Raw genomic sequence first — 25,100 nt, forward strand, 5'->3', positions numbered from 1 at the left:
GTTTCCCCTCAGAAGGTAGAGCTGTATTATTGCCAGAAGTACATCTCACCCACATGACTGGCCTTCAATGCTAATCCCAGTTGATGGTAGGGAGGGGCTGTCCTGGGAGGCAGCCATGTGGTTAACATTGTGCACAGTGTATTTTTTTCTCCTCTTCTCTCCTTTTCTTTTCAGACATGCAAAATTGTTCCATACAGCCATAGATGTGTCTCCCTGCTGCACTGCCTCTGTCTTTTCTCTTCCAGAAACTCAAGGGCCTGAATTAGCAGGCAGAGATATCTAAAATCTGCTATCAAATCTGGATGGAAACTGGAAAGGGGATGAATAGCAGAAGGCAAGAAAGAGCAAAGTTGGTTATTTTTCTGGCACATGGATGCAATTACGCTCAGTGCATTCCAGAGGCGTTCCTTTGAATTCTGTGCAGGTCTGCCTACCATTCCTGGGAGAAAGGAAGAAAAAGGGAGGAAAAGTCTCTCTCTCTCCTGGAGACGGAATGTCTGCACTTTCCATCCTCTTTTTAGGTGAGTGGGGCTTTTTTTATGGAAATTAAACTTACATATGCTTTCTCTGGGCAACAGAAAATGCCACAGGGACCAGCAAAGGAGAAGCTCTTGCAAAGAAAAAAACTTGTAGCAAAGTCTGTTGAGCTCAGAGACTGACTGGTTTAATTTTGTTGTTGGAGTTTTTGTTGTTCTTGTTTTAATTATTACCAGGTTTGGAAACAGGAGAATTTTTAAACTTGATTTTGCTTTCATATGTATCGATCAAACCTAGTCATTATAGTGTGAGTTATTTTTATTTTTAAAAGGTGCAGCGGTTTTAAGCCGTGAACTATTTAGCGGTTTGACTGTTCTTTACAAAACAAAGGTGAAGAAAGTGTCTTTGTTCCAGGGATGGTGTCAAATTTGTTTAATTTTATTTTGTTTCATCCAGGAATTTTAATTTCAGGTTAAAAAAATAAAAAGAGCTTATTGTTTCCAGTAGACGCTGCAGACAGTTCAGATTAGAAACAGATGTGTTAAAGTGCAAGTGGAAGGGAGGTGGGGGAGAGAGATGGGGAAAGGGACAAGGAGAGGAAGGTAGAGAAAGGGAGAGAGAAGGCGACAAAGAGGAGAGAGAAGGGGGGGAGTGAGACAAAGTAATACGGGATGGAGAAAGGAGAGAGGGAGAAGAGAAAGGGGGTGACTGAAGGATGGAAAGGGAGAGGGGTAAAAGAGAAACTGGGGAGAGAGAGGAGTGGATGAGAGGAATTAAAGTATGAGAAGGAGTGAAAAGAAAGAGGGAGGCAGAGGACAGGAAGGGAAGATGAGTGAAAGAATGAATGGAGGAGGAAGGGGTAAGAAAGGCAGACTGGAAGGAGGGATGTTTATTAAAGAGGAGATCTCTGGAGGAAGGGATTTGCAGCCCTGTGGTATTTGAGGGACCTCGCCTGAGTGACAGGCTCCGAGGCAGCTCCTGGTCTCCAGAGGCTCCACAGTGCAATGAGTGAGCCTCTGTCCCCATTCCCCTGCCAGATTTCACTGACAGGCAGACAGCTCCGCGAGAAATCTCGTGTCAGGGCCGGACGTGGGCTGTGATGGCTGGATCCCCGCCAGCAGACTGAGGTTGGGTGTGAGGGCAAGGTCTCCTCCTCTCTGGGGAGCGCGGGGTGCCACAAACTCTGAGGGGCAGGTCAGAGAGCCACCACAATGGCTTGAGACGGGAAGATGGAGATGCTGGAATGGAAGGTCTTGTCTGCTGAGGCTCACTGGTCTGAAAAACAGAGACTAGTCAGCATTCTAAATAGGGATCCAAGAGACGCGAGACCGTCAGTAGAGCTGGCTGAGTAATAATCACGACTCATGTGCTCCATTCATTTTCCCCTGCTCCATCAGTTGTTACATACATTAATTGCGAACAAAGGTTTTCGTCACTCGAGTGTAAGGTTTCCTCTGCAGGGACGCGGGCTGGAGTGCCAGAGACTGCTGGAGGCAGTTCAGAGACGCTGCAAAGTCTGCAGCAGAAGTGCAAGTAGGAGCTTGTCCCCTCTGTGCGTTCGCCTCTGCCCTTCTGTCTCCACCCGCTGAGGGTGTTTGAGAGACTCTGATAGCACATGGCCTTCCAAAGGCACTGGGGTAAAGACTAACAGCCAGGCTCCTCTTAAAAGGGTCAGTACTGGGTCTGCCACAGAACCACCACCATATTGGCACTACCTAGCCTAGTTTTATCAGTGGTTAGGGGAGGTCAGTGCAGTAGCTGAGAAGGAGGGGGAATTGTGGAGAGCACTGCTTGCCCCAGCCAGTGAGAGTAATTTCCCCCCACTTTAACCACTGAGTCTTATTAAGGTTGCTACACATGTTGGACGGACAGGAAGTCAGAATTAAGCCTTAGCTGCATTTATACTTTGCATTGCTGTAGAAACCCTTATCCAAGAGTCCCAAATAACTCATGATTATTTGCATTCTAATAGTCTCTAGAGGTCCCATGGTGCTAGGTGCTGTATGTATCTATAGTTAGAGCCCTGCATGGATACATTTGCATCTGCATCCGATCCGCAAACATGGGCCGTGGATATCCGCAGATTTGCAGGGCTCTACCTATAGTGAAAGATGATCCTTGCCCTAAAGAGCTTATAGTTTAAATAATCATGAATGAGTTAAGCCTTACCATCCCTTTGTGAATCTTGGAAGTATTGTTACCCCCATTCTGGCAGAGGGGTAAGTTAAGAGACTTCCCCATGATCATAGCAGAGGTGGGAATAGAACCCAGTTCTCCTAGTCCTCTCATCTCAGACACAAAATTGTCTTGCACCTCTTTTGTCCTTTGTCTCTTCTGCCCCTACTGTTCCTGCTCTGTAGCTAAATAGAGGAATCCAGCCCCATTCACTAATAATATGCTTCAGAGAAAAATAAGAAGGGACCATGGCTCCTCTTCTTGGGATCCAGACATCGGGGTGAGATATAGGAAGGCTGGAGAGTCTCATTCACTAACTGAAACCAATCCACTTGCAACTATGTTTTTGAAGCTCCAACAGCCCACTTCTCTTCTTGCTGTTAAAGCAAAGGGAATAGCCTTGGGATAGCATTTGAAAGACACAAGCAAGGTCTGGGAGGAGGGTAGTCGAGGGGAAGTGAAGCACAGCTTGGTTTTCGTTGTTATTAAACATGTCTATGGCACTGCCAAAACATGCTGTGCTTTACGGACAAGATGAGGGATGGTCCCTGCCCCAAAACAGTCTAATGGAGATAAGTTTGGGTAAAGATGGGAGGGGAGTCAATGGTGAGAAACAGGAGCAAATGACTCTTGGAAGAAGGGAGATTTAAAGAAGGGAGGTTGTGCTCTTAAAGTATGAGCAAAAGGCATGAATCAGAGGGTGGGTGGAGGGAACAGAAAAAAGAGAAGTAGAAGGAAAATGTGAAGTGTTTCTAGCTCTGGAGGCATCGGATTCCAATCTCAATCACACTAGAGCTGGTTGAAAGTTTGCTTTCAAATTGTGTTGTCAACAAAAATGGCTTTTGGGTCCTCAAAATGCAAATGTTTGTGGGAAATGTCCATTTTTGATGACTTTTCTTAAAAACCTGAACACTCATTTTTTTCCACCTTTTTGGCAACTAAAAGCTGAAAACAATCATCCAGTTGAGCAAATATTTTCAATAAAACCAAAATGTTTTGCTTAAATGACTGAATTTTTTGTGCCAAAAGTTAAAAAATTCAGTTTTGAGATTTTGTTTGTTTTTTTTTCAGTAAAAAGCCTCCTCCCCCCAATTGTAGAAAATTTGAGGCAGACAAAAAATGTTGTTTTGCTAATTTTTCACATGGAAAAAAAATCATACCAGTTTCACATTGGTATAATTATGTTGACTTCAGAAGACTTTGGATTTACAATAGTGTGAATCAAAACAGAATGAGGCCCCTCAATGTACCCATCTGAAGGGAACCTGGTAGAAACATTTCACTAGAGCTGAATGGAAAAATGCCAAAATGAAATTTTAGTGAAAAAGAGGGGAAGGGGGGAAGGCTTTTTGCAAAAATTGTCTTCCATTTTCCAATCAGTTCCAGAACTGTCATCCCATTGAAAAATATCCCCATTAAAAAAAAACTGTTTGTAAAAATATGCATCAGCACATGCAATTTTTAGACTTAACTTACACTAGAGCTAAATTTGACCCCTTTATCTTGGGAAAGGTTTCGTGAATCACAAAGCTAGAAAATATTCCCAGGTGCTCCATACTAGAGACATAAGAGATGTTGGCAACCACACTGGCTGTGTCTAGCTTCAGAGATAGATGGGTTCTAGACCCAAAAGAGCATAAGCTTTGCCTGACCAGATCATATCATTCATCCATCTAGTCTAGCATTCTGCCTCTTGCAGTGGCTGAGACATGATGCTCAGAGAGATGTGAAACCCACCCTAATGTCCTAAGTGCTGCTGCAATGTTGTATGGCTTGGCAAGAGTACTTACAAATCAGTAGATAAACTGCCTCATAGATCTGCACAGTGGAGATAACCTCCCTGTCGGAACTACAGCAAATTTATTACATGGAAAATTAATCTGGGGGAAGTATTCATAGCTTCTTTTAATGTGACTGACCAGCTGGAGGCAAAGAAGAGCCAGCGGCGCGCCATGTGACCAGTCTGCTCTCTGCTTGGGTCACAGCCTTAGAGCAACTGCTGTATGTACTATCTTTTGGGGGGGACGTTGGGGGTGAGAGAGACAGGATTAGGTTGTAATGAATATAAAGGGAATTCTTTATTTGGCTGCTGGACACCAACAGACCCTGTAGTTCTCTCTAGCTCCCTGATCAACTGATACAGTTAGGCTAGGTCTACACTACAGCGGGGGGTCGACCTAAGATACGCAACTTCAGCTACGTGAATAGCGTAGCTGAAGTGGCGTATTTTAGGTCGACTTACCTGGCTGTGAGGACGGCGGCAAGTCGACCACTGCCGCGCCGCCGTCGACTCCGCTACCGCCTCTTGCCGCGGTGGATTTCCGGAGTCGACGGCAGAGCCATCGGGGATCGATTTTTATCGCGTCTTCACTAGACGCGATAAGTCGATCCCCGATAGACCGATTGCTACCCGCCGATCCGGCGGGTAGTGAAGACGTGCCCTTAGTGTTGCCTAAAGTTGCCACATAGGTTCTCCCCAAGACCTGGGGAGCAGTCATGGAAGGCACTACAGGGTGATTACACTACATTAAACATTCTCCATAAACACCCTAAAGCATGAAATGTGATTCATCTTTATCATAATCTTGACTCTGACTTCCAAATATTCACTATCACTTAGCATCTTCAAAGCTCTTTATGAGTGCTAATTAATCCCCACAACACTCTCAGTAAGTATTGTTATCCCTATTGTACAGCTAGGGAAGCAGCCAGTGGGTAAGTAACTCAACCAAGGTTATGCAGAGAATCCTTGACAAAGAAAAGTTAAAACTAAAGCTGGTCAAGAATTCCCCGCCCTCCCCCACCCCGCTCCCTCCCATGAAAAATATCAGTGAAAATAAAGAGTTTTGTGGGGAAAAAAACTTTTCTTTTTTTGTGTTTTTTTTGAAAACCCCTAAACCGTAAATGGGTGTTTGGTTTGTTTTCTGCAACCAATCCCCCAAATATCTCCATTTAATATCAGTTTTTGATGAAAATTTGGAAAAAAAATGGACAAAATCCCCTAGAAATATTTTGGGGAAGAAAGAAATCTAGTTAACACTCAGGAACTCATGGCAGGAGCACAGGGCTTGGACAGATTAGATCACACTTCAGTCTCTAGAGGCAACGTATGCCACAAACTGACTGTGTGTAATAAAGAGGAGTTTTTCTAGCGTCTGGTCTAATTTCATTGCACTGTGTTGAGCTCTGTCCACTGAATCTCTGATATCAAGGAGGTATTTCGGTGTTGTCCCAAGGGTCCACGGTTAGTGAATCAAACTCCAAGACTCCTATAGTCTCACTGTATGGGAAAAGGTTATGGTGAAAATCCCTCTAGTGCCAGCTGGCATGAGCACAACTGTCCCAGAATGGAGTGATCAGGTCTGACAGAGGATGTGCAGTTTCTTATATACTCACCAGAGTTCCAGGATGCATCTTCTGGCATAAAATGGAGGCTTTTCTGATGCATTTAGGAACTGCAAGCCTGATAACATTAAAGCAGATCAGGGGTCTGTCATAAAGGCTATTCATCCCACTCCTAGTGGGGGAAGTTGTTATTGGTTTTAATGGGCACAGGAAAGAGTTGTATATTAATTAACAGAGAGGGAAGGGGACTGGGTATTAAGTAACCCCCAAAATCTGAGCTGGCTCTGTCATCTCCTTTTCTCAGCTACATACTGTGCCAGATGCTCAGCTGGTGTAGCATAGCTCCTATGATTTCAGCGAAACTATGCTAGCATACACCAGCTCTGGATCTGGCTCATTACCTCCAAACTAAACTTAATCAGGATGGGGAATAGTTTTGGTCTGTGCTTTAGATCTCTTCGTCCCACGCATTGCTAATGCTCCCATCATTGTAATATATGTGCGCTACATGGCAGGGTCATCAGTTCTTCTTAAAAAATAAACTCTCCGGTTTATCTTATTTGCTGACATCTTTTTCTTTCTTTAGAATCAAAGTCAGTGATCTTTGCATGTTTGATAAATTAGGATTTGTTCGATATTCAACAGCACAGGCCTGAACCTACACCACACCAGGCTGTGAGTTAGAAGATCTCATAAACTAGGCTAGATCAGAATTTGGATGGGAGATCTGGGAAGGAAAGCCGAGTGCTAGAGAAAGTGGTGTCGGAGATAGTACTGAACCAGCAGGGTGGTCTGGCATGCTGTGGTCCTGGGGACACCATCTTTCAGAGAGAAAATAAAACTACAGTTGTCATATGTATCATTAAAGATGCCATAGAACTTCTCACAAGGCTATAGTGTTGTTATTGTCAAATTCCAGTTGAGTACTTGCATTTTTCCTACCTACAATTTTTCCCAGAAATGTCAACAGGATAAAATATTCTATATGTCTCCTATATTGTTATGCTGATGTGTTTCACTCCAGCCTGCTCCTGCATTATGTGGTGGGGAAGTTATGCATCTTATATCTGTATACGTATTGTAAAATACGTATACATTTTGCCACTGGAAAAGGAGGAAAAACTGAAATGCCAAATGATTTTTACTAGAGGTAAAAAATCACAGGAAACTAAAAGGAAAAGAAAAGAAAACTTTTCTAAATTGTCCATGGAAAAATAACTGGCATTTTTCCATCACCCCCACACAGGCCCTTGCTTTTATGTCTCCTTCGTGTAATCTGTCATCTGTTTGTGGGGTGTTGGCGCTGTTTAGAAAGAAGCCTTGTGAAATTGCAGCACCGCTTCCCAGAAATGTCCAATCTTGCACAACTGACTCCTTGACAAAGGAGAGCTCTTTCTGTTTATCATCATGATTGCAACAAATACCTCTGCTTCCCTCATGGCAAATACAGGGGTTTTACAAGGAGGACAGATAAGCTGGGAATTGGGGGATTATTTGAATCTTCAGGAATTGTCTGGGGAAGAAAGAATGTAAACAAGCACCCTGATAAAGCTTTCAGTGTGTGTGGAAGGGACAAGATGTTAAAGTTAACTGGAATTATGCATGAGTAAGGACTGCAGGATTGGCCCCAATGTATTTATTGCATGATGGTGCATGTTGTGTGTGTGTGTGCTCATGTCATGCTCAGGTTCTACCTCTGTGCTTGATCCCCAGAGGAAAAGTGCCTGTTACAGCACTGGCAGGGGCGTTGCAGTTCAAGCTGCAGCAGTTAATGCTTTTAGTTCTGGAGGTCTGTGATTCAATCCACAGTGTGTCAGCCAAGATGGTGGCCATGGCTATATCCTGTGCACGCAAGCAGGAATGACTGATGTGTGTGTGAATTTATGCACATGTGACTGCGTGTGTATTATGTGTGCGACTCCCTGTGTGTTTTGAGTGTGCTGGCACGTGTGTTACGAAGCAGAGGCATTCCGGCTGTAGTGTAAACTTGGCGCCCGTCCTGTCTCAAAGATGAATGGGTCTTTTTCAGACGGGTTCTTCGTCTGTTTTTAGAAAATTGTTAGTTTCCAAAAGTGTCTCAGCAAAGAGGCTTGGGTGAAGTCAGGTCATTAAGAGTATGTCTGCACTGCAGTTAAACACCCGCGGCTAGGGTGACCAGACAGCAAGTGTGAAAAATCGGGATAGGGATGGGGGGTAATAGGAGCCTATATAAGAAAAAGACCCAAAAATCGGGACTGTCCCTATAAAATTGGGACATCTGGTCACCCTACCCGCGGCTGGCCCGTGCCAGCTGACTCAGGCTTGCGGGACTCGGGCTGCAAAACTGCGGTTTAATTGTTCAGGCTCGGTCGGGCTTACAGGGTTAGGGCTCTGGGACCCTCCCCGCACATGGTTATGAATAGATACTCGGAAGACTCAAAGGGAGGGGAATCAGGAAAGGTAACATCATGAATAATGGCAAAGTGTATAAAGTGAATAAATTGAAAGTGTCCCCTAAGGGCTTCTTGCCAGCAATGGGAACGGGAATTAGTAGAAAAAAGGAGAACACAGTGTATTATTCCTCTCATTTACCCTGGCTATCATCTCCTCCCTTTTATACCTCCCCTCCCCAACAGTACAGGCTGGAATGGTAGCTGTGTCAGAGCAGAGCTCTAGTGGTAAGAGCACAAGACTCCAAGACAGGAGTTTTAATGCTGGTTTGGATGCTGACTCTTCCTGGGAAAGCCACCTATTATTTGTATTATTATAACACCTAAGAGCCCCAGTCATGGACCAGGATCCCATTGTGTCAGGTGCTGTACAAACACTGAACAAAAAAATGGTTCCTGCCCCAAATAGCTTACAATTTAAGTATAAAACAAGAAATAACAGATGGATTCAGACAGACAGATGGAGGGGAAGACAAGTAAACAATGAGACAGTATTGGTCAGCATAACAGGAAGTGGTCTCAGAATGCTAGCAGCCTAACCCTTCTCAAGTTTTTTGTAGGCACTTAGCCTCACTGTGCCTCAGTTTCCAATATGTAAAAAGGGGTCAGTTCTCCCTTACATATGGGTTAATGTTTGGAAAATATATTGCAGATGGTAAATATGATGACTGGACAGGGGTATGAAACAAGTTATCTTCTGAAAGCCTCATCTGCACCTTCCTCCTTTCCAGGAAAGGGCTGGGTTGTTTCTGGAAGGCAAATGTTCTTCTAGCTCATCAGCTCTCTTAAAGGGCAAGGGCTTCATTTGTTTATGCCAGAATCCCTCTCCTGCAAGGATCATTGCACATTAATGGGTGCATTTCCAGCCTGGCTTCCTTTCGCTCAGATGTAGATTGTCCCCCCCCCTTTTTTTGTGTGTCCCTAAAAAATGAATTTGGGGCACAAATCACAGTGTGTGTGGTTACAGCTGATTTGTCCCCGCAACTGACTAGGAAGAGAGGCAGGAACTCAGATCTGTGCTTGCAGTTTAATTGTCTGTGGAAAAAGGTCACTGCAAATTTTGTGGGCAGGCAAGCTGCATCTGCAGAGGGAGACTGCCCTCCTGAAAATGAAAGGTGTGCACAGTTAAAAGAGAATAATGAGGAGGAGGAGAGGACGGATTTTGTTCGAACAGCAGTGCCACACTACTGCTACTTTCCACTCCTATAGATCTTTCATAATAAGGAACTAAGAGACCTTTTACAAGCGTACAAGCTAATTAATGTCGCCTCACAATTCTCTGGGGGGGATGAAGAAGTGTTGTTAGCCCTATTTTAGAGAGGGCTAAGGTGAGGCACAAACCATTGCCCAAGACCACACAGTGACTGAGCAGCACAGCTGAGAATGTAGAACCCAAGAGTCCTGACTCCCAATTTTCTGCTTCAACCACTGCTGTGTCCTGTTCTAATACCTCCTGGAATATACCCAGCTGCACATAGCTGAATCAGTAAAGGCCACCAAATAAATGCATGGGGATCATTACAATAGGCAGAAAAGCTTTTCATACTGATCTGAATTAACTCTTATCTGGAGGGATGACTTCAAAGGGGAAGAGGAGAAGTCTGATTTGGCCCTTGCTTCCTGCTAAAATTGCTCAACAATCAGTATAAAAGATGACGGTGGGGTTTATAACATGGACACATTGCCACTAGATACTGTTCTGACTACATGAATGACACAATATAGCTTTATTAAGAGAATCCCCCCAAGAAAATTAATTTGGGGCTCCATGTTTGTTCCCTTTATTGTTTTGCTCCACATTTGGGCAGGGACTGTCTAAACAATCCATGTAGAGTACTTATAATGCTCCCTTTACTGTTGTATCTGAGCACCTCACAGTCTTCCTGTATTTACCCTCACAACCCCCCTGTGAGGTAGGGGTGTGCTATTATTCCCATTTTATAGATGGGGAACTGAGGCACAGAGAGATTGTGGCTACACTGTGAGCCAGGGATGTGATTCCCATATGTGGACATACTTTTGCTGAGCTGGTGTGCTAAAAATAGTAGTGTAACTGTAACCGTAGCACTGTACTAGCTACCTCAAGTACAAACCCACCTGAACCCTGGGAGCTGTTAGCCTGCATCACTACAGCGACAATACTATTTTAGCATGTTAGCTTGATGACAGCTAGCACAAATATGTCCACAGGAGTTGGGAATCACACCTGTGGGTATGTTTCTGTAGCAGCTGGGAGGGTATTCCCCAGCATAGATCGACAGACATGCTAGTGGACTATAGGAAGTCTGTGGTCAAACAGGGACTTGAAGCGGATGCTTTAACCACGAAACATCCTTCTTCTTTGTGTCAATCTGTAGTAAGGGGGAAAGACTGAGGCCCTTATTTAAAAAAAAAAATGTACACCAGGAGAGATGGGTTCAGTTCCCAGCCCTCCTACAGACCTTGACCAACTCACATAGTGTCTCTGTTCCTCATCCGCTTGTGCACTGTACTCTTTTCTTGACTATTAAGGCTGTGCCCTCTCTGGGGCCGGAACACTCTTTTTTACAATGTGTCTGTACAACATGCAGTACAATTGGGCCCCAATGTTGGTTGGGTCCTTCAGTACTCAGAATATTTATGAGATATGTGCTGGCTGGATCTCACAGCTCAGCCTGTTGAGGACACACACACACACACACACACACACACACACACACACACACACACACACACACACACACACACACACACACACACACACACACACACACACACACACAAATGTTAGTAGCTATGGAAATTTTTAATGTAGAAATGAACTCTATCTGTTAGCACAGGAATGCACAGCGCTAGGAAACCACGGAAGGCAGGATGGATCTTCCATATACCAGACAGAGCTTGGCATATCAAACTAAAACACAGTCAGGTTTTTTTTATTTTTATTTTCCATTTCAGGAAAAAAAAAATCACAGGGTTTTCAACCTTGAAGGCAAATCACTTTGTGACTTCATTGTTTAAATTTAGGTTTTGTTTTGCGGGGGGGATCATTAGACTTCAAGCAAAAGCCTCATAGCCCAGGGACTGTCACTTCTGATTACTTCCAGTGACACTTCCAATTATTTCCAATCACAATTCCAGGGACAAGAGGGAAACAGAGCCAGATTCTCCAACATCAGGCTTTCTGAACAAAGGACCATTTATCAGACCATTGCAGAAAGGGAAGTACCGGGCCAGATTCTGAGTTCAGTTACATCAAAGTATATCCAGTGGGACTGGAGTCAAAGCCATTGCAGCTTTGAATAACAGAAGAACACTGGGAATCAAGAGTTCTGTTCCTGATTCTGGCTCTGATATGCTTGGTAACACGAGGCAAGTCATTTTCCCTGTCTGTGCCTCAGTTTCCCCAGATGTAAAAGGGGGATAGAATGCACTCCAGAGAGGCTGCACAAAGCTTAATGGACATTGAAGTGCTTTAAAGACCTTATATGAAAGGGGCTGTGGAAATGCATAAATATTATTTAGAAGAGAGTGAAGGGAGGGAGACTGTGCTGGGAACAGGAGACCAATGTCTCTGCTGGGGAAACGCCATTGAGCTTAATGGAAATATGCCAGCAGAAAATTTGGCCCAATTGTAATTCAGGAGACACTTGCCATTGTATCATTTAATAAGCCTCCCCAATAACGGACGGCTAAAGAAAGAAAGAGGAATGACTGGTGCATGTGTAAGTGATTATAATTCCTCAGGGCTTGCGCCTTGCAGCCTTGAAACAGAAGGCAGCTGCTGCTCTCCCCAGTGGCAGTGTCAGGCAGCGATGCACCCCAAATGTGTCCCAGTTCAACTCATTAAATTGTGGATAGCACAAGTAACAGGTTCAGTGGCCAAAGACCATGTGGTCAGAGTGGAAGGAGCCACTACTAATCGGGGCCTGCCTAGGGGAGATTAAAAGGATGTTTTACTTCAGCTTGGTAATGCAACCGTCTCATCATTTTCTGACCTGTAATGTCAGATGATGGCAATGCAGCATTGGGTCAATGATGCGTTTAGGCACCTCTGGATTTAAAGGGCCAGGTTCTCCACTTCCCTCCTGTGATTCCACTGCTATTCCCGATATACACCAGTTCAAGTGAGACCAGAATCAAAGTCCAAATGATAAAACCCCTTCTTCAGCTTCAGTGCATTAGATCTTTGCATAACATAAAACTGTTTTCACTTTCCTGACTTGACGGACATGTTAATTAATTGTGACTTCAGAGTACCACAGGCCAATTCCCAGCAGAACTACGTCTCCGAGGTGGGGGATCATCAATGAAGCAGGCTGTATTCCTGCTGCCTAGGTGTTCGGACCAGCTCTGTGGCAGGATGAGACCTGCCACTAGAGCTGGTAAAAAGTTCCTTTTTGTTTTAGAATGTTAGTAATAGCACCAGTGCCTTGGCCAAAGTCCAGTTCTGCTTATTACTTGCCACTAACTTAAATTCCTATCACAGATGGATGTGGCACGCCTCACTTTGTTTTCCGTCCTAGACTGCTGTGTGCTGTGAAGCAGCCATTGTTTTCCACCCCAGAGGAAGGTGAAGTGATTTCAGTATCTGTGTGTATCTGATCAAATCTATTCTTCTGTAAAGTACCCTGGAATGGAAGGTGCTATATATAAATGTAAGATATTATTATTTGGCACATTGAGCACAAGCAGTGGAGTGCATAGATATTTTTGTCATCAAAGTTCAGAAATTCACTTTCAGATCAGTGGCTTTGGCATTATTATTGGTCCAAGGCCTTCAAAATCTAGCCAGACATCAGCACTGAAGTCTTTGCTTTTTTTCCCCTCCCTCAGTTGTCTCAGCTTCTGTGCCTGCTGGAACAAGTCTAGCTTTCATTACAGGTGCACATCACTGGTGTTGCTTTGAGGCGCTGCTCTCCTGAGAGCCCAGCATTAATAGCCTATAACTTTCAGCATTTCATATGAAGAATTAACAGCTTTATTGAACACATCCTTTCTGGCTGGACATCTATACGGAACTGACTACTCCTGTTCCAGTATGGACTGAGCCTTGTGCAAAACCCATCCTTACTTTGGTTGTTCGAAACTCTTGTTTGGAAACACAACGTGGATTTTCCCAAGACATTGTGGTGAGCAATTTCACATAATTCTGCATTTGGTGCGGCCCGCAATTTTCCATATTTCTTTCCCAAAGTGGAATTTTAGGGAAGTGGGTGGATTTTCTGATGGTTAAAGCAGTAGGCTGGGAGTTGGGATGTCTGGATTCTGTTTCTGGTTCTGCTACTTACTGTGTGACAAGAAATGTAGGCCTCAATTTTTAAAAGTGCCCACTAATTTTGAGTGCCTCTATTTTCAGGTGGCCATCGTGAGTCATCTAGGGCCAGCACCTCTGAAAATGAAGACTGAGGGGCTGATCCAAAGCCCACTGAACTCAATGGAGAGATTTCCACTGACTTCAGTGGGCTTTAGATCAGGCCCTAGCTGTCTCAGCTAGTCGACACTATTGAAAGTGTAGGCTTCAGCCTCTGTATGCCTCAGCTTCCCACCTGTGAAATGAGAATAATATGCATTTATCTGGGTGAAGCGTAAATCATGGTTTTAAAAATTCTTTGAGATCACCATAGAAAAGGTGCTGCAGAAATCCAGGGTATTATTGTGTCAAAGTAAATGAACTGAAAGCCATAGAAGAAGTGATAATACTGCAGCTGTTAGTTATTTCAGATTCACAATGACCTCGTGCGAGAAAGGTTGAGGACTCTGAGGTCACTTGCTTTGGAACTAATGATCCTGTAATGCACAGTAGTACTTCCTCTAATTACTTATTTTTTTCCTATTTAGTAACGCCCTGGGCATGTTGCTTCCATTGCAGGATTGTGGTGAATGCACACCCATTAGTAAGCAAAGCCGTCTAAAGGGAGTGGAGGCTTCGCTTTCTTTCTCTAGTGACTTCAAGTTCTTCCCAGCATCATTGTTGGATTTCCCCGCTCCCCATTTTGTGAGTGACGAGGGGGAAAAAAAGCAGCAAGCAAAATCTAAATAGAAAAAACCGGTGGATTGTGGCACCAGATGGAAATACATGGAAGTATTATTTAGACTGCAAGCTCTTTCAGACAGGGGCCATCTTTTTGTTCTGTGTTTGGACAACGCCTAGAAGAATGGGATCCTGCTCCATGACTGGGCTCCTAGGTGCTACAGTAACACAAATAATAATAATACTGTAATAATAATTAATATCAAGTACAGAGTATGGGGGCTGCATGCGTTGTGCATAAGTTAGGAACAGGAGAAGGTCTCAAGCCTAGCCTTGTGAGTACTCACCTCTCATCTTGACAGATAAAATGGGAACTAAAAGATGTACGGAGCCCACATATGATGGTGTTAATGGCACAAGGACATGTTCAGATACCCTGCTGATGGTCATTCTAACAGGGTGGCTTACTCAGGGGCTGGAGAGCCTGGAGTTAATCCAGACCTGATTACAGGATGAGCCATGAATTGAATCAGAGGACCCCAAGATAAAAAGAGCAGGAAGCTGCAGGGATGGGGGAAGCCTAGGAGACTGTGGGTATATTTGCAGAGGTTCTAGGGAGCAAGAAGGCTCTTGCAGGTCAACAGGAGGAAAGCTGAAGAAGAAGAGAGTGGGAGAAAGCTCTTCAGGCAGCAAGGCATGGCAGAGACCCCTGCCCAAACAGGGGAGGGGTTGTAAAGGCCTGTTGGGATGAGGAATATGTGACATTTTGGGTTAATTAAACCAGAGTCACTGAATTGGGCTTGGGGCCTAGATGGTCTCTATGCACAGGAGCACTCAATAAATTGGAACCCAAGAGGGGACTGTTTGAACTATTGTTGAACTGAGTGAGTTCTTAAAAGGGCCCTCAAGGGGGGAGGGAACAGAGGCAAAGTACTGCTGAGGCACCGTTGGACACAAGGAAGTGCTTGAGGGACAGTCAGTAGCCACACTGCTACAGTCACCGTTGTAAATGACTGGACAGACAGACAGAAGGCTGTAAGGGCCTTATAGGAAAATCAGTAAGGCCTTAAGGCTATAGGTCAAAGTTCTGATTTTTGAAGGTGCTGAGGACACTCAGCTCTCATGAACGTCAATGAAAGAGGTTTGTTCTGGTTGGAACAAAAAAGATATCCCTAATGCTAAACTAATTTTTAAGTGTACTTGTTTGCTAAAGCTCCTAATTTCTGGCCAGTTCCAGACCCTGCAAAGAGCTCTTTCACACTGCTGGCTCTCAGCAGATAAAGCCATCTCAAGAAACCTAATTGTAACCCACTTTGATGTGCGTCCATCTCTGCGGAGCCCCCCGGTACTTCCTGGGTACCCACAGTCATAGGAGTTCTGAAACTAGCTTGCAGCCAGAGTTCAGCAGGTCTCCATGGGGTAGCACAAAGACATTGAGGGGACAGGGAGATGGATTTTCAGGCTGGCAGTGATCACTGGATCTGATGGCCTGTATATCAGAGGCCATAGAATTTCACTCAGCTACCCCTATATTGCGCCCAATAACTGGTGTCAGATTAAAGCATATATTCCAGAACACAGAAAATCCACCATTTGGTAGTTTAGTCTTAGAGCTTGGCTACACTGGTGCTTTACAGTGCTGCAACTTTCTCGCTCAGGAGTGTGAAAAAACACCCCCCTGAGCGCAGCAAGTTACAGCGCTGTAAAGCGCCAGTGTAAACAGTGCTCCCAGCGCTGTAAACTAATCCCCTCGTGGAGGTGGAGTACTTTGAAGTTTCCAGTGTAGCCATGGCCTTAGTGATTGATCACTCTCATTGTTAAAAAAAAAAAGTGCCTTATTTCTAATTTGAGTTTGTCTGGGTTCCACTTCCAGCCGATTGGTTCTTGTTCTCACTTTCTCTACTAGGCTGAAGAGCCCTTGAGTACCTGGAATTTTCTTCCTGTGAAGGTACTTATACACCCTAATCAAGTTACCTCTCAGTCTTTCTGATAATAAACTAATTAGATTGATCTGTTTAAGCTTTCCCCCTTCCTTCCTTTGTTTGCAGGGGTGGTTTTGCTAAAGCAGAGGGATTGCTGGAGCATGGAGCTCTGCTGCCAAGCCTCATACAATAAGGTGAACTTCACAATTGGCCAAGATTTTCAGAAGCAGCTAGTGATTCCGGGTACACAACTTGATATAATTTAAATGGGCTTGATTTCTGGAAGGCTGGTGCTCAGTGCTTTTGGAAAATCAGGCCCTTTAACATGTCTTACGTTGAGGCCCTGAAGATCGAGCCCCCGCCCCCAAAAAGCTTGTCACGTTTTTGAAAACGTTCTCCTTCAAATGCATGCTCACTCTGATCTCCGCAACCCCACAGAGCAAGAACAGTACAGCTTTTTAAATGGAATTCAAGTAAATTTCAGCTGGATTCATATTCTTCTCTCTCTCTCTGCTTGGATATACTTCTCTCTCTAAAGGCTCCGATAGGAGGGAAACATGAGTGGGGAGAGGAGCTGATAACATTCGTGCATGTGGAAGGATTTATTTAACTGGCCTGTTAAATAAATTACTCAAGATGCCAATATCATCTGTCTCCCCTATTAGAGCTCCTTCCTAGAGCAACTAAAGGCAATGGACTGTTCCCAGCCCTTTTTGACTTTTCCATAGCTGAAGCAACCACAGAACAGTTGCCCTGAGATGGACCCTCTGTAAGGGTCTGGCTGTGCTGCTGTGACTCAGGACATGCATGGCAGCATGTATAAGCATACCCAAGTTACATTGTGATCAAACAGCTGACTAGCAATAGCAGCCTTGGCAGGATGTCTGCACGGGCTAGCCACCCCAGAACAATCCCACCTGGGACCCTTGGTATGGACCCGGGTGGCTAGCCCATGCCACTATGACTATCCTGCTATTTTTAGCAAGCGAGCTTGATCCAAGCTAGCTCAAGTTTGCCTACCCATGTTGTCCTGATTTCTGTCTCTGGAAACAGGTTGAATGATAAAAATCCACACACCCACCTTATCACAAAGTCCCTAGTGAGGTGTACGGTGAAGACTATCTTAAGCGAGCAGCAGAAACTAGTGGGTCATCACAGTGGGTTGTACTGGACACCCAAAAGGAAGCTTTAGCATCGACCCTTAGGAGCAGAGGATGCCGGTGTGGGGTGGTTTTTATTTTTTAGTGACAGTCTCGCTGTGTTTCCCAGGCAGGGGGATCCTTTGAATTCAAACTTGTTTAGCACCTGTGTGAGCTCCCTGCCTGTTTCTGACAAAGAGAAGCTCCTATTGGGCTACGTTTTCCCTTCGGTTGAACTACTGCAACTCCACTGAAGTTAACCGGGTGACATAACAGAGAGGTGACCTGCTGTCTGTGGAAGATGAAAATGGGTGCTTATGAAAGGGCTGTGAATCACTGCGCTTCTGCCTCCAGTCCTTCCTTAGCTGCACCATGTGGTGAGGTTCATCACCATCATGGCATGATGTGCCCCCTCTAATAGCCTGCTGCTGCTTAAAAAAAGGTTGGGGCTTATGGTCTTGGGAACAGATGCTCAAAGGTATTTAGGTGCCTACAGGTGCAGAGAGATGCCTAGTGGGGTTTTCAAAAGCACCTAACCAGGTTAGATGCTTAACTCCTGTTGATTTGCTTCTAGTCGTTTGTGTTTAAGGCCCTGTGACTAATCCCTGCTCTTGCTAGTGTATAGTGCCTTGCTTGAGCCTTCAATGGAAGACTGGAGAGCTGAGACCAGAAAACTCATTCAGCTAGTGTGAGATTCCCATTGGGTTTCCCCACATCGAGTGCTGGAGAAAACAGAACACTGTCTGCTCCTCTCTTCCTAAGAGCCCATGTGTAATGCCTAGGGCTGGCCCATTGGGTGGGGGTGATATGGATCCCCCTATGAACACTGATAGATGAAACTTTGCACCGAACACAAGTCTGTAAAAGCTACACTTACTTTAAACCTTGTTTCCATGAAGAGGCCCCACTTGCCAAGAGTAGCCTCTTTGGGGTAAGGACTGTTCTTTTGTTTGGTGTCTGTACAGAGCCTAATGGGGTCCTAGTCCTTGACTAGAGCTCCTAGGTGCTGCCACATGACAAATAAATAATAATAATAACCTCCATGATCTTTTCAGCCATACACCTTATGCATTACAAAACCTTTGCATGCCCACTCCCTCTCCCACCCAGCCCAATCAATCCTCTCAGTCACTTCCTATTCTCCAGCCATATGTACTGTAAAACTTGGTCTACATGGACAAGCAGTGGCTTATTGAATAGCTGCTGGCTTCCTTCATTGTGATGAGACATGCTTCGGGCATGCCGAGGCTCTCTTCACTCAGCATGCATGTCTCCTCTTGCGGTTTTGGCTGCATTAGGCCTCCTGGTTGAGTCCAGAATATTCACTGCAGATGTTTGCCTCTCTGGACTCCAGCAGTATCATGTCAGTGGGATGGAAAATCTCTCCCCAACTGAAAGCACCTGGTGTGTTGAGCCTCTGGAGTATTAATATCCAGCTTTTGGGAACATAAGGAATTAATGTACTTCTTTTGCTGAGAGTGAAGTTTGGCTGTTGTAAAAGAGCTTGCCACCAGTTTCCCTTGCTAGTTGCTGGCGTACAGACGTCTTTTGGTTTAATTGATGATCTGGCAAAGAGGAAGAACCACTGTCAGGGATCTTTATAAAATGGCAAATACGTCCTTTCAGGGTCTCCGCATGGGACAGATACGGAATTGAGCCCACCCCAGATCAGTTCCTGAGTGGAGGGGTTGGGCATGAGGTGTAGACAGAAAATTATGCCCCACTGCAGTTCCCTGAATGGAGGGTTTGTGTTGTCACTGCATGCGACACAGGTATGTTCCTGTCAGTGTTCTCTGAAAGGCATGACTTCAGGGTCACTTCTGGTCACCCCTTGGTGCTACTGTAATGTAAACATGAATTAAATCATAAGCATCTTTGCTTTCCCAGTGTCTGAGAGAGACGGGGACGTGGAATCTAACTTGCTTAGGCTCAGCCAGGATAAGGTGGAAAGTGGTTAATTGTGTTAGTTTATTGTAAAGATTTATTTTACATGTTGCTTGTTGAGCACTAGCTGTGGGCTCAGTGCTGTACAGATAACGGACAAAGTCCTTGTGTCCCACAAGAGGCTCACAATCTAAGTTAGACAGATATTTATAGTCCAGACAATCTCCTACATGAATCAAATGCATTGGAACACTGAGAACAGCTGACATAGACTCATAGACTTTAAGGTCAGAAGGGACCATTATGATCTTCTAGTCTGACCTCCTGCACAACGCAGGCCACAGAATCTCACCCACCCACTCCTGTAACAAACCCCTCACCTATGGTTGAGCTATTGAAGTCCTCAACTTGTGGTTTAAAGACTTCAAGGTGCAGAGAATCCTCCAGCAAGTGACCTGTGCCCCACGCTGCAGAGGAAGGCGAAAAACCCACAGGGCCTCTGCCAATCTGCCCTGGAGGAAAATTCCTTCCCGACCCCAAATATGGCAATCAGTTAAACCCTGAGCATGTGGGCAAGACTCACCAGCCAGACACCCAGGAAAGAATTCTCTGTAGTAACTCAGATCCCATCCTAGCTAGTGTCCCATCACAGGCTATTGGGCATATTTACCACTAATAGTCAAAGATCAATTAATTGCCAAAATTAGGCTATCCCATCATACCATCCCTTCCATAAACTTATCAAGCTTAGTCTTGAAGCCAGATATGTCTTTTGCCTCCACTGCTGCCCTTGGAAGGCTATTCCAGAACTTCACTCCCTGGAAATGATGCTAAGAAACTGGGGTTAATGTCTCATAGAATGGTACAGGCCTTCAACTGTAACTTCTCTTGGAGCTGTACATAAGTGTTTTGCCCATATGGTTTACACTCTGCAGGTCATGTTGGATCCATTACTGCCCCTGGACCTGATTTTTCAGAGATGCTGAGTGCTGGCAGCTCCCATTGACTTCAACTGGAGTGGCTGGTGCTGAGCACTTCTGAAAACCATGCCCCTTGGATCTTAGGAGATTTTGGTGGCACGCACAGACTCATTTCACCTGCCACTGGCCCTGAGGCTCTGCTTGTTCCTCTTTCATGTGAACCTCTTCGTAATGATTTGTGCTTTTGCAACCTCCCAACAATGCGCTCTACTTGAAAAGCGCTGAACTAGTACAGTATGCAATGACTCACCTCTTGACAATAGTGTTCCACATTCTACGCTGGCTTCCAGTTTGCTTCTGAGAGAAGCTGAAGATGTTGATTATTATGATGTAATATTTGTATTGCATTAATAATAATAATGCCTAGCTTTTATATAGAGCTTTAGATCTCAAAGGGGATGTCTATGCTGCAATAAAACACCTGCAGCAGGGCTATAGAACTGCATTGTCACCGTCCAGGCTCGGGGACCCTATGAGGAGGGAGGGGCCCAAAGTCCAGGCTCCAATCTGAGCCCAGACATCAACACTGCAATTTTATAGCCCTGTAGCCTAACTGACCCAGGTCAGCTGCAGATGTTTTTATTGCAGTGTAGACATACCCAAAGTGCTTTACGAAGGAGGTCACTATCATTATGTCCATTTTACAAGTGAGGAAACTGAGGCACAGGGCGAGAAGTGATTTGCCCTAGGTCACCCAACATGCCGGTAGCAGGAATTGAGCCCAGGTTTCCTGCAGTCTGGTCTGTTCCTCCATCCACTAGGCCACACTGCATTTAATATAGCCCCTCTCTAAGGAAGGCAGAATAACCCAGTGGGTAGCACCCTGGACTGAGGGGCAGGAGGCTTGGGTTGCATTCCCAGCTGTATTCTCGCTGACCTTGGTCAAGACACTTCAACTCCCTGTGCCCCAGCCCCATTTGTAAAATGTTCATGATGATCCTGAATCTCCTTTGCAAAGCATTTTGAGCTCCAAGCGGGAGACATGCTACATAAGATCTAATTGCTGCTGTTATTATTTATGGCTATAACAAGTTTTTAGATGAATAATTTAAAAGTGCAGACTCAATAAATGAAACAATCAATCGGAGCATGACTTACTCCCACTTGCTGGAAGCCCCTGCGAGGGCAGGCCCAGAACGGATCAGTGCCATAAGAGGAAAAGAATCTATTAGCTGCACATTCCTGATCTTGAGGGACGAGCCCTCCTCATTGCTTTAAATCACTCTGGGTTTTATTCTTCTGTGTCAGCACTGTCAGTGCCTATAATCCTCAAGCAAAAGAGGCCATCCTAACCGACCAAGAGGGGGCTTAAAGTGAGGAATCCCTTTCAGCAAGGATGTGGCAAGCAGACTGATAACATAAAGGAAAAGAGAAAATACCCTGAGCTGAGATGCATAATATTAGGGCCTGATCCTGGGGGCAAATGCTATGAGGTCTCAGCTCCAAATGAAGACAGCGCCTCTCCGGATCAGGCCTTAATTTCTCTCCCTGTCTAAACTACCTTCACTATTATCATTAGAAACTAAAAACAAACCCATGCATGATTCCTCTGCTGCAGGAGGCTCATGTGATCCTGAAATGGGCCATGCTTACTGACCAGCCATGTGTTATAACCACTGTAATTGAGCAGGTAATTATTATACATGCCTGGTAAACACACACCATTGGTAATGTTCATGTTGTGCACACAGGAAGGATCCATGCAGCAGATAAATGTTACTTCTGCATTCATTATAAATAGCTGCCATGGTTCATGTTCCTCTCTATGTGCATTATAAATCGACAAAGCAGGTAAAATGTATTATGCAAGCAACGTTTGTTAGGTATGCATTAGAAATTGAGGCATTTGAGAAACAGTGCAGGTTTCAGAACTCCATGCTGTTTGCAGTCACAATACACACCCAAAGGTGTTAACTGCCCGCTTCATTGTAAGTGGCTTATGCTTAACAGTCTGTCCCACCTTGTATTTAGTTGTGTCAGTGACACTCTGGCTACCTTTTTCAGCTCTGAAGAACAGCTCTGTGTAGCTCGAAAGCTTGTCTCTTCCACCAAGAGAAGTTGGTCCAATAAAAGTTATTACGCTACCCTTCACCCACCTTGTCTCTCTAGGCTGCATGGTGGCAGGCGGTGTGGCTTAGAGGATAGGGCACTGCCCTGGGATTTAGGAGACTTGTATTCAAGTCCTGACTCTGCCACTGGTTTGCTGGATGACCCTGGGCAAGTCACTTTCTCTCTACCTCAGTTTCCCATGCTGTAAAACAGGGATAATGATACTGACCTCCTTTCTAAAGCACTGGTAACTCCATGGATGAAAAGAGCTAGATATTGTTATAATAATATATTAGAGAAGGCAGAATTGTCTAGCTATTAGAACGAGAGGTGGAGTGTGTGTCAGAAACCAAGGGCTCCACTCTTAGCTCCTTTTGTGATTATGTGACCTTGGGCAAGTCATTCATTCTCTCTATGCCTCTATTTCTCCATCTGTCAAATGGGAATAATTTACTCAACTTTGTCAAGTACTTTGAGGCCCTCAGATGAAAAGTGCTGTATAAATGCAAAGTACTGTATTCGTTGCTACTGTTTAATGTCCTTTCCAAAGAACTTGCAGTTCTTGCCTATCATTCTAATGTATAATACACCCATCAGCCTAGTAACTAGGCACATAATGTGTTCCGTTGATGGAGCCTGAGTATTGCTTCATTATTTAATGGGAAAAAAATTGAATTCTCCAGGAGTTGCAAAGCTGTTTACTTCACTCTTCTGCAAATTTTGCAAGAAACATACACTCAGCTTTCCTTCCTAAAGGAAAAAAACCCCTCCAAATCCCAGAATCTTGTCTTCTTGGTGCAGAATAAACAGAATCCAGATGTTTTATTCTGGGAGGAAAATGTTGTTTTGAATGTAACAGCCTGAATAGAACAACCCTGAAAAAAACCCATCAACAACCCACCCACCAACCCACACAAAAACTGGCAGTTTCTAGCTTAGAGAAAAATAGAAGTGTCCTGGTGTCATGTCAGGTTAAGAGAACGGATGGGAGAAGGGGAATTGGTTTCATCACTAACTAAACAGGGCATCTCAAGCAAGATTTATAATCATGCCAACTCCTATAATTGTCCCAAGTGAGTCTTATGAAACAATCAGCTTTTCCACAATTGTGCCCTGTATGTGGAGTTTCACAATCCATCGTATATTTGTTAACAGAAAATGACAAATATGCTTTTTTAGCGTCCCTGCCTTTCTGGCACATAGGCCAATACCACCCACATTCACCCATGCTCTAGACTCATCTCTACAAGTGCTGTCACGACTGCCTCATGCCCTGTCTGACCAATGGCTTGGAACGCCAAGAGCAGCCCATAATTAACAAGCATTTCACCCCCTCTCTTAGAATAAATTTAGTCAGTGAGTCAGTCTGCTTGCATTCCTAAAACAAGTGTTTGTTTCATGGAAATAGGAAGTTCGGAATTGCCAGACCAGATCAGATTGATAGTCCACTATTCTGCCTCTGACAGTAGCCAGCACCCGATGAAGATGTGATAAACCCCATCAGAGGAAAGAACGGGGAACCCCATCATGACTTTCCCATTGGGAATATCTCCTCCCAGCCCCCGGGGGTCACTGGTTGCATTATGACCTGAAGCAGGAGGCTTGTGCCTTCTTTTTTTTTTAAAAATTTCTATCCGGTGTAATTTTGGAATGTGAGCTCTATAAATGTGTAATCCCTTTCTGAATCCTGCTAAGCTCAAAATCTTTGATCTGCCATCCTGGAGCCAAACAGTCCATTTCCTTTGCATGTTCCTGAGTTGGTGGGGGTCTTTTGTCTTGCCTTGCCCATGCTGCTAAAATTCCAGTGGCCTACCATCAGCAACCCTTTTCCCATGAGTGAAGAGCTGTTAACGCAGTGCCTATTACAGACACGGAACTCTCTCTGCATCTGGTTAGGAATCAGTCTTACAAGAAGGGATTGTTGGGAGTTCTTCAGCTCAAAGAATTATGGACCTATTTCTAAGGGTACCTCCACACTGCGGTTAACAAACCCGCAGCATTGGGTCTCGGAGCCAGGGTCAGCTGATGTAGGCTTGGGCTGTGGAGCTATAAAATTGCAGTGTAGGCTTTCGGGCTTGGGTTGGAGCCCGAGCTCTGCGACTCTGTGTGACAGGAAGATCTCAGAGCCCAGGCTGAGTCTGAGCCTGAACGTGAGCACTACAATACCCACAAGCCCCAGTCAGCTGACCTAGGCCAGCCCTAGCCACGCTGCGGGTCTTTTATCACAGTGTAGCCATAACCCAAGGGATCTCTTTCAGGTGTACAGTGGAAGAGCTTTGGGTATGCTGTGTGGAGAGATGTCACAGATGGGGGACTCAATACCCCAATGTACACTAGAGAGGTGATTTCAAACTCACCATGGAAGGGACAAATGTGGCACATAACAGAGTCAACGTATGAGTCTGTATAACAATATGTAACGTGCCAATTTTTCATGATTTCAATGAAAGACAAGTTTTGTAACCAGCACCTGAATACTATGTGATGGGCACACAAGAAAGGTGTCACTAGATGGCTGGGTATGTAAGTCAGTTGAACCTTGGCAAGCCTTCCGGATTTTTGGATGGATGGATATATGTGCTAGAGAAGACGGATGCAGGAGTTAGGCAGAAAGGCTGATGAACCTGTGGAGGAACTTAGTCTGGGTTTCGACTTTGTGTTGAGTTTCATGTGGCCTCAGGTTTCACTGGGATGGTTTGGTCTCCTGAATCTCTCTGAAGCCCAGTGATCATCTTGTTCTGCCTGAC

The 25,100-nt window shown here is 44.8% G+C and overlaps 1 protein-coding gene across 1 annotated transcript in view; it reads left to right on the forward strand.

Moving 5' to 3' along the window:
* Window positions 1-373: 373 nt before the first annotated feature.
* CLMP (CXADR like membrane protein) overlaps window positions 374-25,100 on the forward strand; it is a 64,835-nt gene continuing 40,108 nt past the window's right edge. Inside the window, exon 1 of the mRNA XM_065417413.1 lies at window positions 374-521. Within this exon, the coding sequence (XP_065273485.1) occupies window positions 374-521 (148 nt within the window). The remainder of the gene's footprint in view (window positions 522-25,100) is intronic.

Source organism: Emys orbicularis, chromosome 15 (genome assembly GCF_028017835.1).
Source record: "Emys orbicularis isolate rEmyOrb1 chromosome 15, rEmyOrb1.hap1, whole genome shotgun sequence".
Lineage (NCBI taxonomy): Eukaryota > Metazoa > Chordata > Testudines > Emydidae > Emys > Emys orbicularis.